The 17,420-nt window shown below is 44.0% G+C and overlaps 1 protein-coding gene across 14 annotated transcripts in view; it reads left to right on the forward strand.

Moving 5' to 3' along the window:
* TECTA (tectorin alpha) overlaps nucleotides 1-17,420 on the forward strand; it is an 86,145-nt gene that overhangs the window by 56,757 nt on the left and 11,968 nt on the right. For 12 of the 14 annotated variants that reach the window (XM_067039163.1, XM_067039170.1, XM_067039172.1 and 9 more), the window contains 5 exons: nucleotides 4,110-4,309; nucleotides 8,932-9,315; nucleotides 11,402-11,688; nucleotides 13,270-13,550; nucleotides 16,819-16,929. In XM_067039163.1, coding sequence (XP_066895264.1) covers nucleotides 4,110-4,309; nucleotides 8,932-9,315; nucleotides 11,402-11,688; nucleotides 13,270-13,550; nucleotides 16,819-16,929 — 1,263 coding nt within the window. Of the gene's footprint in view, nucleotides 1-4,109; nucleotides 4,310-8,931; nucleotides 9,316-11,401; nucleotides 11,689-13,269; nucleotides 13,551-16,818; nucleotides 16,930-17,137; nucleotides 17,417-17,420 lie in introns of all 14 variants that reach the window. The other 2 variants (XR_010841463.1, XR_010841464.1) reach the window with 2 other exon arrangements.

The raw sequence follows: 17,420 nt of genomic DNA on the forward strand, positions 1-17,420 counted from the left end.
GCGGGGAGGGAGGCCAATTGTCTTAATTACTAACCCATCCTTAAAATTCTTTCAGCTGAATTTGTCATTCTTTCAATCCCTTAATGGAGGACTTAAAGTAGAGCACTGGATGGTGAGGGTATGGTAAGAGAAGCAAATAACAAATGCAGAGCAGGTATTTAGCTCTGCCCACGTGCCAGGCACTATTCTAAGTGCGATATGAGTCCTCACTCATTGACTCCCGTAACTTTACAGCAACCCTGTAAACTAGGCACCATTCATAGTCCCATTTTCTAGAGGAAGAAACTGAAGCTCAGAGTAATTCAGTGACTTTCCCAAGGCAAGTGGCTCGGGTAAGTTGGAAAGTGCCTCCAGAGACAGTGCTCTCCCTCTGTGCAGTGCTGCTTCTCTTACCCTGCTCAGGCCAGGAGGCCCTGAGGGGCTGGGGAGCCCACAGGCACTGCAGAGGGTGTGTAGCTCTGTAGGATCAGGTCTGTGAAGGCATCTACCAACCTCAATGGGCCATCGTGAGAATTAACTGTGATGACGTCTCATAAACCAGGCCACCTGGTGCCCGACATCTGGTACGTGGTCAGCCAAGTTTGAGTATCATTATCATTTTCTCTTTTATCAGAGGCAGCTTTTGCTACTTCAGAGTCCTGGGTCCAAAGTCTGGTAATTAGGGGGGTTCTTATATATTTCTCTGCAAACTCAATAAATTCTAGTGGAATAACTTTTAAACATTACTATTACTGTTACTACAACTGCTCCTACTATTAATAACAGAAGCTTTCGTTGAAGTACCAGGCACTGTAGCAGAAGCTTTGCAAAATCGCACTTCATTTTATCTTTACTTCTTATTATCCCCATTTTACAGATGAGGAAGCAGAGGTTTAGTGAGAGTAAGTAACCTGCCCAAGGTGACGCTGCTAGTTAGTTGCAAAGCCAAGGCTCAAACAAGGTCAGTTCTATTGCATTGCTGCATTGCTCCTCAGAGGGACCCACACATCCTACCCACCTGGGACACAAAGGCTACATCAGTCCACTGGCCACAGCAAGAGACACATTCGTGACCGTGATAGAAATCCAGGTGTAGACGCATCATCACTCTCAGCTCTTAGAACTTCATTTGTGTGGAGAAGATCAGAATTAGGAATTTGGAAGTTTGTTTTCAAGAATCAGCTATTTATTAACCACCTGTCATGTTCTCAGCACTGTTTTGAGGGCCATGGAAGAATCTGAAGTATAAAATAATGAGTTTATTGTCTAGTTGGGGAAATAGGACCAGCATACTTGAAACAACAGTGGACGTCTCTAAATCGGTAGTATATCTTCCCAGATATTAAAATGTATTGTAGTTTCAGTAATTAAAACAAGTCAATACCGGCACATTCCCAGAAAGACCAACCAGTGGACTGATGAGAAAGTCCAGAAACAGGCTCAGACACTAAAGAGAAATTAGTATATAGTAAAGCTGGCATTTCAGATCACTGGGGGGAAAGGTACTATTCAATAAGGGACAAACTAGCAGGAGGAAGAATATTTAAACCCTTCCTTCATTTTCTCAATCAAAAATAAAGTCCGGGGGGGTGGGTGGGATGAATTGGGTGATTGGGATTGACATATATACACTAATATGTATAAAATAGATGACTGATAAGAACCTGCTGTATAAAAAATAAATTAATTAAATTAAAAAGAAAAGGGAATGAAAAAAAAAAATGTCCGGACAGAACCAAGATTAAACATAAAAATTTAAGTTATAAAACTACTAGAAGGAAAACAAAGGAGTCTTTTTGGTAATCTTGCAGTAGAGAGGGCCTTTCTAAGCAAAATGACCAAAGCCATAAGGGAAAACCTGATAAATTTGATTACTTTAAATATTTAAATTTCTACATGGCAAAAACATAATCAAAACCACAAACATACCAAAAAAAAAAAAAAAGCAGCAAAGTCAAAAGACAAATGATAAATATTTTTAACACATGACAGACAAAAGTCTATTTTTAATTTATAAAGAGCTTTTAGAATTCAATAAGAAAAAAATTCAACCAACACAAAATGTGCAAAAGATGTGAAAAGGCAGTTCACAGAAAAAGACATACAAATGGATTACAAACAAATGAAAAGACAATCAACCTCACAAAGAATGCAAATGAAATAAGGACATAGCAGATATGGCATTAAAATTGTTTTATTGTGGTAAAATAGACATAACATAAAATTTACTATCTTAACAATTTTTAAGCGTACAGTTCAGTGGCATTAAATACATTCATATTGCTGTGCAACCATCACCACCATCCATCTCCAGAACTCTTTTCATCTTGTAAAACTGAAACTCTGTACCCACTAAATAATAACTCTCCATTCCATAATATTCCAATAATTCTCCACACCCCACGCTACCCCACCCCACTCCACCCCACCCCAGCCCCTGGCAGTCGATGTTCTACTTTCTGTCTTTGTGAACTTAACTCCTTTAGATACCTTGGAGAAGTGGAATCATACGGTATTTGTCTTTTTTTTTTTTAATTTATTTTTGGCTGCGTTGGGTCTTCATTGCTGTGCGCGGGCTTTCTCTAGTTGTGGCGAGTGGGGGCTACTCTTTGTGGCCGTGCGTGGGCTTCCCATTGTGGTGGCTTCTCTTTGTTGTGGAGCACGGCCTCTAGGTGTGCGGGCTCAGTAGCTGTGGTGCATGGGCTTAGTTGCTCCGCGGCATGTGGGATCTTCCCGGACCAGGGCTCGAATGCATGTCCCCTGCACTGGCAGGTGGATTCTTAACCACTGAGACACCAGGGAAGTCCCCCAGTATTTGTCTTTTTGTGGGTGGTTTATTTCACTTAGCATAATGTCCTCAAGGTTCACCCTTGTCGTATACTGCAGAATTTCCTTCCTTTTTAAGGCTGAATAATTCCATTGTATATAGACATTTTGCTTATCCATTCGTCCATTGATGGACACTTGGATTGCTTCCATGGTTTAGCTATTGTGAATAATGCTGCTCTGACGACGTGTATAAATATCTCTTTGAGATACTTCTCTCAAATCTTCTGAGTATATACCCAGGAGTGGAATTGACAATAAGTTCATTGGCATCATTTTTTAGATTCCACATATAAGTGATATCATATGATATTTGTCTTTGTCTGACTTACTTCACTCCGTATGACAATCTCTAGGTCCATCCATGTCACCGCAAATGGCATTATTAGTTTCTGTAAAACTTTTAAGCAGACCTATCTTTAACGATTGGCTAACATTTACTGAACACTTAGGTGCTTGGCACTGTTGTAAGTACACAGACTCACTCATTCCCCCCCAATGAGCCTTGAGGTGGTGCTGTGGGTTATCTGTGTTGTACAGATAAGGAGCCGAGGCCCAGAGAGATTAGGTAACGGCTCCAGCCTCTTACAGCTTGGCTCCAGAGCCCACGCTCTTCACCAGGACCCCAACTGCCTTCCAGAAAAGCATCTACATGCATTCGAAAAGTACAGAACATAGCTGACATGGGTCAGTCTGCATACACAGGCACGTACACAGTGCACGTTTGCCTTCTCAGAAATCAAGAGGCTCAGGGGCCTACCGTTTAGAAACTACTGTCTTAGAAAAAGGTCCAGGAAGTTCTGAGTCGGTATTGGTATAAGAGTAGGGAGTTTTGCAGATAAGTTGGGACTCCACCTGGGGCTTGAAGAATGCAGGGTTCGGATAGGCTGGGAGGATGAAGGAGGGGATGGAGAAGGGAGATCAACACACCTGGGGGCCTAAAGGCAGAGTGAATACGGCGGGCGCCCCCCGGGGGCCACCCAGTGACTCACTGGAGTCAAGATGCATGTTGGGAGATGGGTTTAAGGCAACAGGTTCTAGAGGACCTCAGGAAACAAGGCTGAGGACAGGACAGAGATGGTGTGAGCAGCCTCGCTACCTCCATCTGCTCTTTGGTCCATTACTTGCGCAGGGATAAGTCCGATAGAGGCTTTTTCCATAAGCAGATAGAGTAGGAAAGAGGGAAGGTGGCAAAGCTTCCTCCCCGCCGGGCCTCCGTCTCCGCAAGTGGGCGAGCGATGGGCCAGAGGAAAGCATTGAGCGTCCTGGTGACTGTCGATCTTGACTCGCGTCTCCCGTTGCAGCCGTCACCTGCCCTCCCAACAGCCACTACGAGAGCTGCGTGAGCGTGTGCCAGCCCCGCTGCGCCGCCATCCGCCTGAAGAGCGACTGCAACCACTACTGCGTGGAGGGCTGCCAGTGCGACGCCGGCTACGTCCTCAACGGCAAGAGCTGCATCCTGCCCCACAGCTGCGGCTGCTACTCTGACGGCAAGTACTACGAGGTAGGGGCGCCCCGCCCGCCGGCTCCTCCTTGCCGGGCAGCAGATCTCTCTCCCGCTCCAAGAGGCGGGCCACGGTGGACCCATCTTCCCACTTGATTACGAAGATAGTGGTGTGGATTCGCAGGGAGGCAGAGCCGGGGGCGGGGGGGGGGCGGGGGGCGCCGAGAGGTCAAGGACAGGTCTGGTGAGGCTCTTACGCACGGAGTACCCGATGGAGAAACGCGTTGGGGTCTCACTCTCCCACCCCTCCTAGCTAGCATTTGTGTTTCTCTCTCCTCCACGCGTTTCTCTAGGCCCTTCTGATTTCTTCTCCTGTAAATCTTAGTTAGAGAGCTTCTGATGGGGCTGCCGTTTGGGAATAGGACGGCGGTGAATCTGACATTTGTAGCAGCTGTCTCAGCTAAGGACCCTTTTAACTGCAAAAGATGGAGCTCGAGGCTGGCAGACAGGGCTTTCCCTCTTCTGCTTATTGCAGCTCCATTAGAGGGAGTGAGGGCTGCCATCTCTGCATGTGTCATTTGTCACTCTAATACCGTCCCCCGAGAGTTGTGTCCTACCCTCTGCTTCTCTCTCTTTGGGGGCTTCACATAAAGCTGATGAAGAGGCCCTTCTTTGACGTCATTGAGTAAAACGTATTAGCTCACAAAATCATTTACTTTTCTACCCTGTAATCTTTCTTTATGTGCTGTAATGCTAAGCTAGGAGAGATCTTTCCCGGGGCGGGTATTTAGCCATTGGTTCTGCCTCCGGGCCATTCTCTGTTTAAAGGATATCAACACCGTACACTGGCGAGTAGACAGTTAACACTAGCATCGATGGAATAGCTGCTATTTGTAGATCGCTGTGCTAGTGGTATCGTTGGGGATGATAAAGCATGTTTCCCTGCCTTAAGGAACTTAAAAATCTATTCAGGAGAGGGGGAAAAATGCACTTTAAAGGACAAGAGGACAATTACAAAATAACATATCAACAAGTGAAATATAATACCCTAGAGAACTAATCAATTTTAAGATGAAAAAGAGTCACAGCATTAAAAAAAATCTAATTGAAATGTCTGAACTGGAAATAAACTAGGCAAAAAATAAATAATGCCTCCTTTCTGTAAAGATGCATTGTTCTTGTTCAAGAACAACTAAGTTGGCTTTACTTTGAGAAGAAATAAAAGAAAATCAATATGCATGTTACCTTCTGTCTCATTTTCGGTGGGAAATTTGTTTAAATGTTGTATTAGAAAGACGGGGGAAAGCAGAGTAAAATAGTAAAATTGATCACAGAAGTCTTCTTGGTAGAGGTGAGTTTTGAAGTTAAGCTCTTAGAAATATTGATTATTTGAAAGGAAGAGGCAGAACATGTGGGAGAAGATAATAGTAGATTCCGTTTTCCCACAATCTGGGAGAAGAGATAACCAGGCTCAAAACTGAAAAACACTATTATAATCTCTGCTCCCCTGTCCAGAGATTTACTGAAATGTATCCATCTAGCAAGTGTGTCATGCTCCCCTCCACAGAGATCCTGAGTGTCTGTGACATAATGGAATGAGATTTGGGTTTGATCCTAGCTGAACCAATGCTGGTGATGTGACATTGAGCAAACTGTGTCATTTCTCTGAGCTTCTGTTGCCTTATCTACAAAACATGACAAATAATACCAACTCAATATGGTCGTTGTATAAATAATCTATGCCAGGTGCCTTAGTACCTGGCACCTAGTAGTTCAATAATTGGTAACTGCTATTGTTTTTGTTAATTCTCTTAAGAAGCATTTTATAAATGAAAAAACTAGGCGTGTTAATGAAATGATGCGTGTAAAAGCCCTTGGAGCTCTCAGGAAGGCACACTACAGCTCTTGGCAGCTATTAGCACTATAAACATTATTATCCGCTTTTCATCAGAAAGTCAATGGGTTTTGACAACAACATATATCTGGGAAGTAGCAAACTCACATAACAGATAATCCACATCTACTTGCCACAATTCAAAGAAGCTTGGAGGCTTGTTTATTCAACAAATTTCTTTGGAAATAGAGAGAGAACACATCTAGCCATTAGCATGTAGGGTAATCACCCAGCTGTCGTTGTCAGGTCTAATTAAGGTGGAGAAAGCAGCACTGGGCCCGTCTCTTTACTGCGATGCTAGTTTCATGATCAAGTTCTCCTGTGGGATGAGTTATTTACCCTTGATCATATCGACATATGTCAGGTTATTTTTCTCTTTCCACCCATGTAATGTCTGACTTCTTTTTTTTTTTTTAAACATCTTTATTGGAGTATAACTGTTTTACAATAGTGTGTTAGTTTTTCCTTTGCAACAAAGTGAATCAGTTATACATATACATATGTTCCCATATCTCTTCCCTCTTGCATCACCCTCTCTCCCACCCTCCCTATCCCACCCCTCTAGGTGGTCACAAAGCACAGAGGTGATCTCCCTGTGCTATGCGGCAGCTTCCCACTAGCTATCTAATTTACATTTGGTAGTGTATATATGTCCCTGCCACTCTCTCACTTTGTCACAGCTTACCCTTCCCCCTCCCCATATCCTCAAGTCCATGCTCTAGTAAGTCTGTGTTTTATTCCCGTCCTACCACTAATCTCTTCATGACATTTTTTTTTTCTTAGAGTCCATATATATGTGTTAGCATACGGTATTTTTTTTTCTCCCTCTGACTTACTTCACTCTGTATGACAGACTCCAGGTCTATCCACCTCATTACAAGTAACTCAGTTTCATTTCTTTTTATGGCTGAGTAATATTCCATTGTATATATGTGCCACATCTTCTTTATCCATTCATCTGTCGATGGACACTTAGGTTGCTTCCATGTCCTGGCTATCGTAAATAGAGCTGCAATGAACATTTTGGTACATGACTCTTTTTGAATTATGGTTTTCTCAGGGTATATGCCCAGTAGTGGGATTGCTGGGTCGTATGGTAGTTCTATTTGTAGTTTTTTAAGGAACCTCCATACTGTTCTCCATAGTGGCTGTATCAATTTACATTCCCACCAGCAGTGCAAGAGTGTTCCCTTTTCTCCACACCCTCTCCAGCATTTATTGTTTCTAGAGTTTTTGATGATGGCCATTCTGACTGGTGTGAGGTGATACCTCATTGTAGTTTTGATTTGCATTTCTCTAATGATTAATGATGTTGAGCATTCTTTCAATGTCTGACTTCTTATCAGAGACAGGCCAGACCATCTGGTCAATTATTCTGCAAATCTGATAAGAGAAAGAAAGTCAATATTTTACAGGTCTGGAAGGAGGGAAGACTTGGTTCCAGGAACTACTTCATTTTGAGGCTGAAAGAATCAGCAGTGCACTGGAATCTTGAAGTGCACCAGATTGAGAAAACTTTTCCTGGAAGATCTCACCCTCTATCTACTTACCCTTGGATCTGAGTCAGATCTGTGTTTGATATCCATGGTTTTGATAAGTCTATAGTTAAAACGGAAAACGGTGACCAGACAGTAGCATAGGCCCATCTTGTGCCATTAAAACACGTCTGGATAGCACTGTTTTAGAAAATTGAATTAATGCCCCGAGTGGCCACATCTCTATGAACTAGTCCACTCGTTGGGACCACACTCCACTTGGACAATCACGACCAATTTCCAACAGTTCCCTGGAATTCTTGGTCTAGAACAAGTACAAGATCAAGAGCACGAAGTCCCCAAGCAGAGCCATGTCTACAGATTGCAGAAAGAGTGAAAAATAATAGCTGCCACCAATTGATGATACACTTGGTTGTAGTATTTAATATAACTTTATATAATTCCTCACTATCTGAAAGAGGATGAGTGGTTCTTCTCTGGTAATAAGAGCAGCTATTACTTATTGAGTACCTTCTCTCAGCCGGAAAATGTGCTTCACATGTCTTATTTAATCTTCACGACGGCCTTGCAAGACATTATTATTATCTCCAGTTTAGAGAGAGGAAACGGACACTCTGGGAGCTCGGTAGTGCCCCTCAGGGTGGCACATGTAGGGTGGCAGGGCTGGGGTCAAACCCCAGTTGGCCTGATCTCAAAGCGCTCCTTTCATGGAAACTCACTGTTATCTAGGTCTCTCACTTCAGGACATAGAAATGGAGTATTTGCAACAGAAGTAAATTGGAAGTAGATTAGATACAAGGAAAACGTTTGGAACAGTGAGTATTGTGGAATGTTGAAATGGTTCGTCATAAGAGTTGGTTATCACTTTCTTTTAACCTATTTAACGTTGAAGGGTGGGGTTTATCATTATTGAGTGAATTTAATTTCTTCCTTGAAGTGGAGCTGGTACTTGTTAGATGAATTTCCTACCAAATATTTTTCCTCTTAGTTCCTCTGGCAGCTGCCCATTCCGGTTGGCTGGCTGTGATTCGTTCTACAATACAGCCGTAAAGATTCCCAAATTCTTGGCTGAAACCAATAAAGACTAAATTGCATATTGTTTGGCATCTGAGTTACATGCAAGGGATGTAACGTTTGAATTGAACCAGCCTCCCTACTGCTCCTTGGTGCAAATTCCAGCCCCATTACTGATAGGCCAGCCCCGCCTGGAAAGGGGTCCAGGTGGACTGGGCTTTGGGGTCCCCAACTCTGACCACAGCCTGAGTTGCATGCAAACGGCGCCTCTCTTCCAGCCCAAGCAGCTGTTCTGGAACAGCGACTGCACGCGGCGCTGCCGCTGTTTCCGGCGCAACCTGATCCAGTGCGACCCGCGCCAGTGCAAGTCAGATGAGGAGTGCGCGCTGCGCAACGGGGTGCGCGGCTGCTTCAGCACCAAGACCTCCTACTGCCTGGCGGCCGGCGGCGGCGTCTTCCGCACCTTCGACGGCGCCTTCCTCCGCTTTCCGGCCAACTGCGCCTTCGTGCTCTCCACCATCTGCCAGAAGCTCCCCGACATCTCCTTCCAGCTCATCATCAACTTCGACAAGTGGTCGTCCCCCAATCTCACCATCATTTCGCCCGTCTATTTCTACATTAACGAAGAGCAGATTCTCATCAACGACCGTCACACTGTCAAGGTGACGAGCCTGTCCTTGATTCTTAAGAAATGTACTCTGGAACGAGGGCGTGTCTAGGGGGCTGTTTGCTGTGGTTTTCCGTGAGGTTTGAGGATAATAGGCTGTTGCTTCATACGTACCGTACACCGATGACCAGATTTTAAGGAATGAAAATATAAAGATTCTATAAGCGTAAGCGTGGGCCCCATTTAGTCCTTGACTAACGATTTCCAAAGGAAATGTACAGTGTCTCAGGGCTATGAGGTCGGTGCGGGTGCTGATAGAGCCTCAGGTGATAAAATGGTAGCTAAGTCAACTTTTACTCTGAATTAATTTCCAAAAAGCACCTCATTTGTTTTTAAGAGCCTTTAAAATTATTCTTGGCTCAGCCTACCTGTACCAAGACCCACTCTTTCGTCTCTGCCATCCTTTCTAGAAACTGAGAGAAGGCAAGCGTTTGCCTATAAACACAGCTACCTAAATAAAAACGGGAGGGAGATGTAAGAGGGAGGAGATATAGGGATGTACGTATATGTATAGCTGATTCACTCTGTTGTAAAGCAGAAACTAACACACCGTTGTAAAGCAATTATACTCCAATAAAGATGTTAAACAAACAAACAAAAAACGGCAGGGAGGGATCGTCCCTCGCTATGAGAGCGCCCCCTAATGACACACCAAGGGAAAGAAAACAGAGGAGGGATATGGTGGATTTCTCTTACGTTGGCCCTTCCCTTGGCCTGCTGCCTGGTTTCTTGTGAATCTTAGACCCGTATATAAATAAATGTGAATCTCCAACCCACCCCCGTAACTAATACACCTCTCCAACTTGCATTCCTCTCATCCCTCCATTTAAGAAGATAATCTGCTCGAAACTAGTGGTGGTGACCCCCAGCCTCTCAGCTAAACCAGGCTGTTCAGAGCAGACAGAACAGAACCATGGAGTCAGCACCCCCTACCCCGGGTTGCAGTTGCAGCTAGGGAGGGCCAGGGAGAGAGCCAGCACACGCATAGGGGCATTTTGGGAATTGAGTGTTACTGTATCTGCTTTCTACCACCGGCTCAGATAATTGTGCACTGGGAGTGTCTTTAGTTGAAGAGTCATCAAATAGCTTAGTATCCAGCATTAGGGAAAAGACTGGCAGTATTCTGCAGGCTTAAAGGGAAAAGTCTGGATTTTAATACTGGTTTTTAACGTCAATGAAAGCTGCTACTGTTTTTGACACTCCAATTCCTTTTGCAAATTGGCCCACATAGACACAACTGCATTGGTCCAGAATACAGCAGCAAGAAAGTGAAAAGGGACCACGTGAGAGCAAAACTGACATTGTGCTGAATAAAATACCCCCAAGCCACCAAAATAGTAAAGAATCATATTTTTAAAGGCTTCTGCTTTTTTTAAGAAATGAAAGTTACTAATAACCTGCGGGGGAGGGGGGGCGGGGAGAAGAATTTATTTTGTAAGTACAGGAAAGGCGTGTTATGTTCTGTCCTAAGGGCTAAGAAAAAAAGAAACTGTTATAAAGCAAGAAAATGACAAATGGAGAAAACAGTCTGCCTATAGGACCTCTGGGAGGGTACGTCCTGTTTCAGCGTTATAGACAAGAAAACAATTAACATAGCAATGATCCCTAGGTTCATTTTAACTGTGTTAGACCCTCCTTAGCATAGGATTGGGATTTCGTTTTCAGTAATTGGTTTATGCTAGAGAAAGTTTTATATGAAAATCCAGCCATTTGTTGTGTTATACTTTTCCATCATTTTTTTTTTTTTTTTTTTTTTGTATCTCTCTGCCTCCATATTTTGCTTCTTTGGGGGCAAGTGTGGACAGTTAGATGAGTGAGTACTCAAATTCTAGGGCAGGGGTCAGCAAAATATGAAATTCAGCCAAGTCTCCTTGCTGCCTGTTTTTGTAAATAAAGCTTTAGTGGAACACAGCCTCACTCATTTAGTTACTATTGTCTCTGGCAGCTTTCCTGCCCCGAGGACAGAGTTGACAGAGATCACATGGGCCGCAAAGCCTAAAATATTTACTCCGGCCCTTCACAGTAAGTGTTTGCCAGCCCCTGCTTTGAGGGTCATATACTTTTTCCTTCTCCTTTGACAGGTGAATGGCACACAAGTGAACGTTCCGTTTATAACTGGGCTGGCAACCAAAATCTACAGCAGCGAGGGGTTCCTGGTGATCGACACCAGCCCTGACATCCAGATACACTACAATGGTTTCAACGTCATAAAAATCAGCATCAGCGAGAGGCTGCAGAACAAAGTGTGTGGCCTTTGTGGCAACTTCAATGGGGACTTAACCGATGATTACGTGACCCTGCGGGGGAGGCCTGTGGTGAGCAGCGTGGTGCTGGCCCAGAGCTGGAAAACCAATGGCATGCAGAAGAGGTGAGAACTTCCAGCCGCTAGACTCCAGGGCCCCAGTCCTCCCACGTCCATGACAGGTGTTGCTGAGGAAGGGACTTTGTACAGCATCACCCTTCCGGACTCCTACAAAGAGCTAAGCTGAAGGTCTTTGGAGTTTTCATCATACAAACAGGCACAGCAGTTTCTTGAACACGGCAGAGGGAGGAACTAGGCTTAGATGACAGAAGTCTAAATTTCTGTGTCATCCAGCCCTCGGCTAAACAGAAGAGTGTGCCCAAGATTAGAATTCTGAAACCTTGGCCAGCTGCCCAACAGCAGCTGGGCACCCCTGCTGGGGGGTGGGATTAAGATTTAACCCAGGAGATGAGGGCTATCCCTCGCTCCCCACTGCTGAGACTGCGTGTCTGTGACTCTTACCAGAGGCTTGGTTCTGTGCGGGTAGAAGCTGGTGGGGATCAAGAAAGCCTTTGGAAAAGCAGAAGGTCCGCGAGGCTATTATCAGGCCCCTCTCTGGCCAGCTGACGTAGAATGAGCTAAACAAGTTACTCCAAAGGTGTTTAATTTAGGGCCCTTCTGGGCTGCTGAATTATGTTAATTCCTCTCAGGATCTATAGATATGCTTCTCTTTCCTGGCATGTCTTTGCTTACACAATGGTTCTGTCCCCTTGTGCTTTAATACGCCAAACATCAGCTACATTCCCAGATGTGAAAATGAACCTCCAGACCCTCTTTGACCCTTCTGCAGGTGTAAACTGAAAAATGTGCCATAAATTAAACTATCCTGTGAATTATGGGACCCAGAGCTGGAAAGAACCTTGGGCACCATCTGGTCCAGTCTCTTTTCTAGGTGAAACAGAGGCTAGAGTGGAATGATTGACATGAGGGGGTCCTGTAAGTGGCAAAGCCAGGATTAGATTCCCGAATTCCTAATGTGATGCTTTCTCTAAAATGTCACTTCTAGGGCCCACAGTTAGAAAACTGACTACTTTGCACATTTAAGCTATTCTGGGGCTTCCAAAGGTGGGCAAGATTCAGTTCCTCCTAAGGAATCATGAGTCTGTTTAAGCTTCCTTTCCCTTCATTTCTTCCTTTTTTTCTTCCTTTATAAACGATTTCAGCCTGACACCAATTTTCTTGTGATGGTTTTACTTTTGGTCTCTGATAGCTAAACTGGAACTGGTTGGGAAGTTTCTGGACTTCCTTTCAAATCTTTAATTCTACCAACTGTCATTGCTATTGTTATTAATAGTGATAGTAACTATTATTATTATCGGCGGTGGTTGTTATTATATGAACACCCGTTAATAGTTATTGTATCACTTATATCAAAGGTTAATGGTTATTCTATCAATAGCTCCCTTTCGTCTGACACTTTGGCTACCAGTCCATCATTTTATTTTACCCTCACTCATCCCAGTGGTGTAACAATAGAAATGACCTTGACTTTCCTAAGGTCTGTTACATAGTCTGTTAGCGTTGGGATCAGCATCCCACACTAACTTCTGGGTTAGCTAAAAAGGGCACTGCCATGCTCTGCCCTTTCACTGGCCATCCTGGACGCCTGGTTTTGCTCGCTGCCCTGACCAGACCTCTCGCCCCCAGCTGCAACGAGCTGCAGTTCTCCCAGTACGCGGCCATGTGCGACAACGTGCACATCCAGAAGATGCAGGGCGACGGCTACTGCCTGAAGCTCACGGACATGAAGGGCTTCTTCCAGCCCTGCTACGGGCTGCTCGACCCCCTTCCCTTCTACGAGTCCTGCTACCTGGACGGCTGCTACAACCACAAGAAGTACCAGCTGTGCGGCTCCCTGGCTGCCTATGGGGAGTCCTGCCGCTCCTTCGGGATCCTCAGCACCGAGTGGATTGAGAAAGAGAATTGCTGTAAGAGAATTATTTTATTTCTGCAGGCTCTTTTCTAAGTTGAAAGCACAGCTTTGCCAGTGGCATCACTGTGTCCAGGGCTGGCTGGCTGGCTGGCTGGTCTGCATCTCGGCCCCATAGATCTGCTTCCAGGGTTGGAGGGTGGAGAGCTGTGAGCTGTAGCAGATTTCGTGGGGCACATTTTCGGTGGAGCCTGACTCCCCTCTAAGCGCCTGACCAGTTATGGAATTTGGAACACCAGCTGGGGAAGGTGAGGTTCTCTGGGTGGAGGAGGACCAGTATAGTTAGTGACTTTAAGATAGCCGGACAGAGTATAGGATTCCTGATTGATTTCAGTGCCCCAAACTCAGCTCTACTTAACATGGCTCCCTTAACATGGGTCAGAGCCCAGGTCAAAAGAGAAGGCACATGGCAAGTGGCAAGTTGAGTTGGAATTGAGCTGCCTGTATCTGCCTGGTTGCAAGGAAGCCGTGGTTGGATTCATAGAGGGATTACACATAAATTATTGATAAAATAAAGATCTGTAGATTCTTGCACTTTTTTTTCTGTAGTAAGAATACTATTTTGACCTGCGTTATCCATTATTCTCTTTGTTCATTTTCTTACCATGTTAATCAAATACATGGAGCAAATAAATATGTACATAATCACACATAAATTTGTCATATCCATATATGTGTGTGCATATACATAATGATCCATCTGTCCCATGAATGCAGCATGACATCGCGGCCGACAGGACGTGTGCCTGTCCCTCGACATGCACCACCAACCCGATGTGCATACAGGTGCTGCCATGAAAACTGGCCCTGTTCATTCCAAGACTGAGCGTGCACATCCGTAAATTTGCAGACCAAACCTCAGCAAGAGTAGCGATGCACTTAATTCAGAACCTGAAAACAATGTGGTTCATTAAAATATGCATTCAGGGATTTCAGAAACTCTTAACAAGCAAATGACTGGTCTCTGTTAGCAATCAACAGAAATAGTTTGTTTGACAGCTTCAATATTTTACCCTGTTCTGTTAATAAACAATACTTTAAAAAACCTTAACTGTTTTGAACTTTAAAAGTTGTCTGGATTTTTTTTTTTTTAAGTATGAATTTTTGCTTTTAACCTTAAAACTTCCCTCTGAATTGGGCATGTTGTATTTGCCAAGTGGTAGGTGGACCACCATGTTTGTAAGTGAGGTTCTTTCCTTCCTGGAAGCTGTAACTGTTTTGAACTTTAAAAGTTGTCTGGATTTTTTTTTTTTTTTAAGTATGAATTTTTGCTTTTAACCTTAAAACTTCCCTCTGCATTGGGCATGCTGTATTTGCCAAGTGGTAGGTGGACCACCATGTTTGTAAGTGAGGTTCTTTCCTCCCTGGAAGCTGTAACCTCCACACTTTCTTTCCCTTATTCTCTTGGGTGGTTTTCATATTGTGTTAATCAACCAGCACATTCATGGAGTGGCTGTTGTGTGCTTAGCCCTGTGTTAGGCGCTGAACCCACTGGGCAAGCAAAAGGGTCTTTACAAAAGGAAGCCTTTAAAAAGTAAGTGTATTTAACTGATGCTGATGGTTTTCCTTCAGTCTTTTCTCTAGGAATTAAGACAGGCTGATGCTACGCCATACCTGTCCTCCCACATATTACAATAGTTACTTAGCAGAGGGTGGGGAGAAGCATCTGCAGCTATGGGACAGCTCAGGGGTTTGGTTTGGTTTTTGAACTCTTGAAGAGAACCTGGCTCATGCTGGGATTGAATCATTGCTGTTTCTTTAACACTCGCCATCATATGCCATGACGATGAGGAGGATTATTACACCTGGATAGGGAGACAGTCTTTGAATGAAGAAGTGAGTGTCTACTAAATCCTAATCTTCTCTAAAAGGAAGTCGATAGAGATCTAACACTGAAAAATCAAGAAAAATAGTACACTGTGATATTTCGAAATATGGTTGTAAAAACTAGAAGAATTAAAAGATTTAAAATAGTTGTCTCAGAAGCCTTAGAACTGGAAGATAAGAAGATTGGGACATGGGATTGCCATTCTTCAACACAGCATTATTTGACTTTTTACCAGTATTATTTTGATAAAAATTAAATGAAAACAGTTTTTGCTTACCATTTACAAACATAGACTTAAATATCCGAAGAAACCACCAAAAGACTTTTAAAATGACCAAGAAAAATAACTGGGAAGTGGAGAGGGCCTAGGCAAGGGACTGCTATTTTTCACTTTAAGCTTCTCAGTACTACTGGATTTTTTTTTTTTTTTTTTTTTGGCATGGCAATTTGACAAAACTTTAAAAATTAAAAATTTCCAAGGGAAAACAATTAGAAATAACAACTGAAATATGTAAGTGAAATTTGCTTTTGTTATATTGAGTCAAATCGTCAGAAAACAAACTCATATCAAGAATAAAATTAAAAACTCAAAAACAAAATAAAAAGAAGTGAGTGTCTAAAAGAAATGCTCTCCATTAGTAGCTCTCAAACTGAGATGTTGACGAGCTCACAGGTGGCCTATGGGCTCATCTGCTACAGAAATATTGTTTATAATCTGTTGGTGATGACACTTCACATACATTTGTGTTTTACTTAGAGTTTTCCCCTTTTTGGTAAAACAGTACCATTAATCGAAGTCAATGCTGGTGAGTTGTGTGTAGATAGTTTGTCTATTTTTATAAAATTAAGTAGAAGTTTGTGGGGTAGCTGGACCATGAATCAAAAAAAGACTAAGAAGTCCTGGTTTGTGGGACCTCTCTGGGACCTTACTGGCCCTAAAATCTTCATTGTTGATAAGTATTTGTTGAGCATCTACTATGAGGTGGCTGGGTGCTGGGAATCTAGAGGTAAATGGCTTGGACCCTACTCTTTATATAAATATAACGATACCAATGCATATGCTTGTGGTACAGAGCAGGAAGTGCAGCAGTCTCGGGATGTCCTGGCAGTTAAGCGTGTCTGTGTATTCCATCCTCCCCACTTACCTTCACCTGTGTGTGACCTTGGGTGCATTTCAGCTGTGATGCCAAGTTACGATACTTAGCTGGCAGAGCTCGTAAGGGATGGAAGAGGTAATGCCACCAAAGCATGAAGCACATAGCAAGGACCCAATTACTAGCTATCGTCATTTTTTCCTGGAAGGCTGCCCTGTCTGTTAATTCGCATCTGCCATCTGACCACACCAGGTCCACTGAAGTGGCAAGTCCAGAGTGTGACCACATGCTGCCGTGCATTGGTGTGAAAATCAAGTTGTGTTTCTGTTTGTTTTCCTTTTTAGCAGGAGTGGTTGAAGATCCCTGTCTGGGGGCGGACTGTCCCAATCGAACCTGTGAGCTGGAAAACGGAGGGGAGCTGTGTGGCTGCATGGAGCCCCCTCCCTACGGAAACAGTGAGTGACAGCTGCCGCCACCCCACCCCCAGCCAGACAGGCCCCACGGGAGACGCCCGGCAGCCACGTAGGAAGGCTTTCGGGTGGGAGCCCGCACGTGCCACACTGTGGGTTAGAAACCCAAGTAACGAAGCTTTCCTGAGCATTTAAGCAGAACAAGGAAGGAACCCGACCTCTTCAAAGCAGGCTAATGTTCGTTTCCTTGTAGCTACATCCTTTTCTTCAATAAATGATAACACGCAAATTTGGACATGCATAGAATCAGCCAGCTCCATCTGAGGCCATGTTCAACACCAGAGGGATCCAAATTGATCTTTTAGACTCACAGGGAGATAAGGTGGTTTGACGAAAACATGAAAGAATCAGGACGAGAGTGCCAGGTGCTGTAAGACGTGTTTAAAGCCAGCTTTATCTGGCCCGAAGCTTTTCGGTGGGTCCTGAAGAAAACAGAAATGTTGAAGCAAACGGCAAACAACTAGGACTCCAGGTAG

This window comes from Kogia breviceps, chromosome 7 (genome assembly GCF_026419965.1).
Source record: "Kogia breviceps isolate mKogBre1 chromosome 7, mKogBre1 haplotype 1, whole genome shotgun sequence".
Lineage (NCBI taxonomy): Eukaryota > Metazoa > Chordata > Mammalia > Artiodactyla > Physeteridae > Kogia > Kogia breviceps.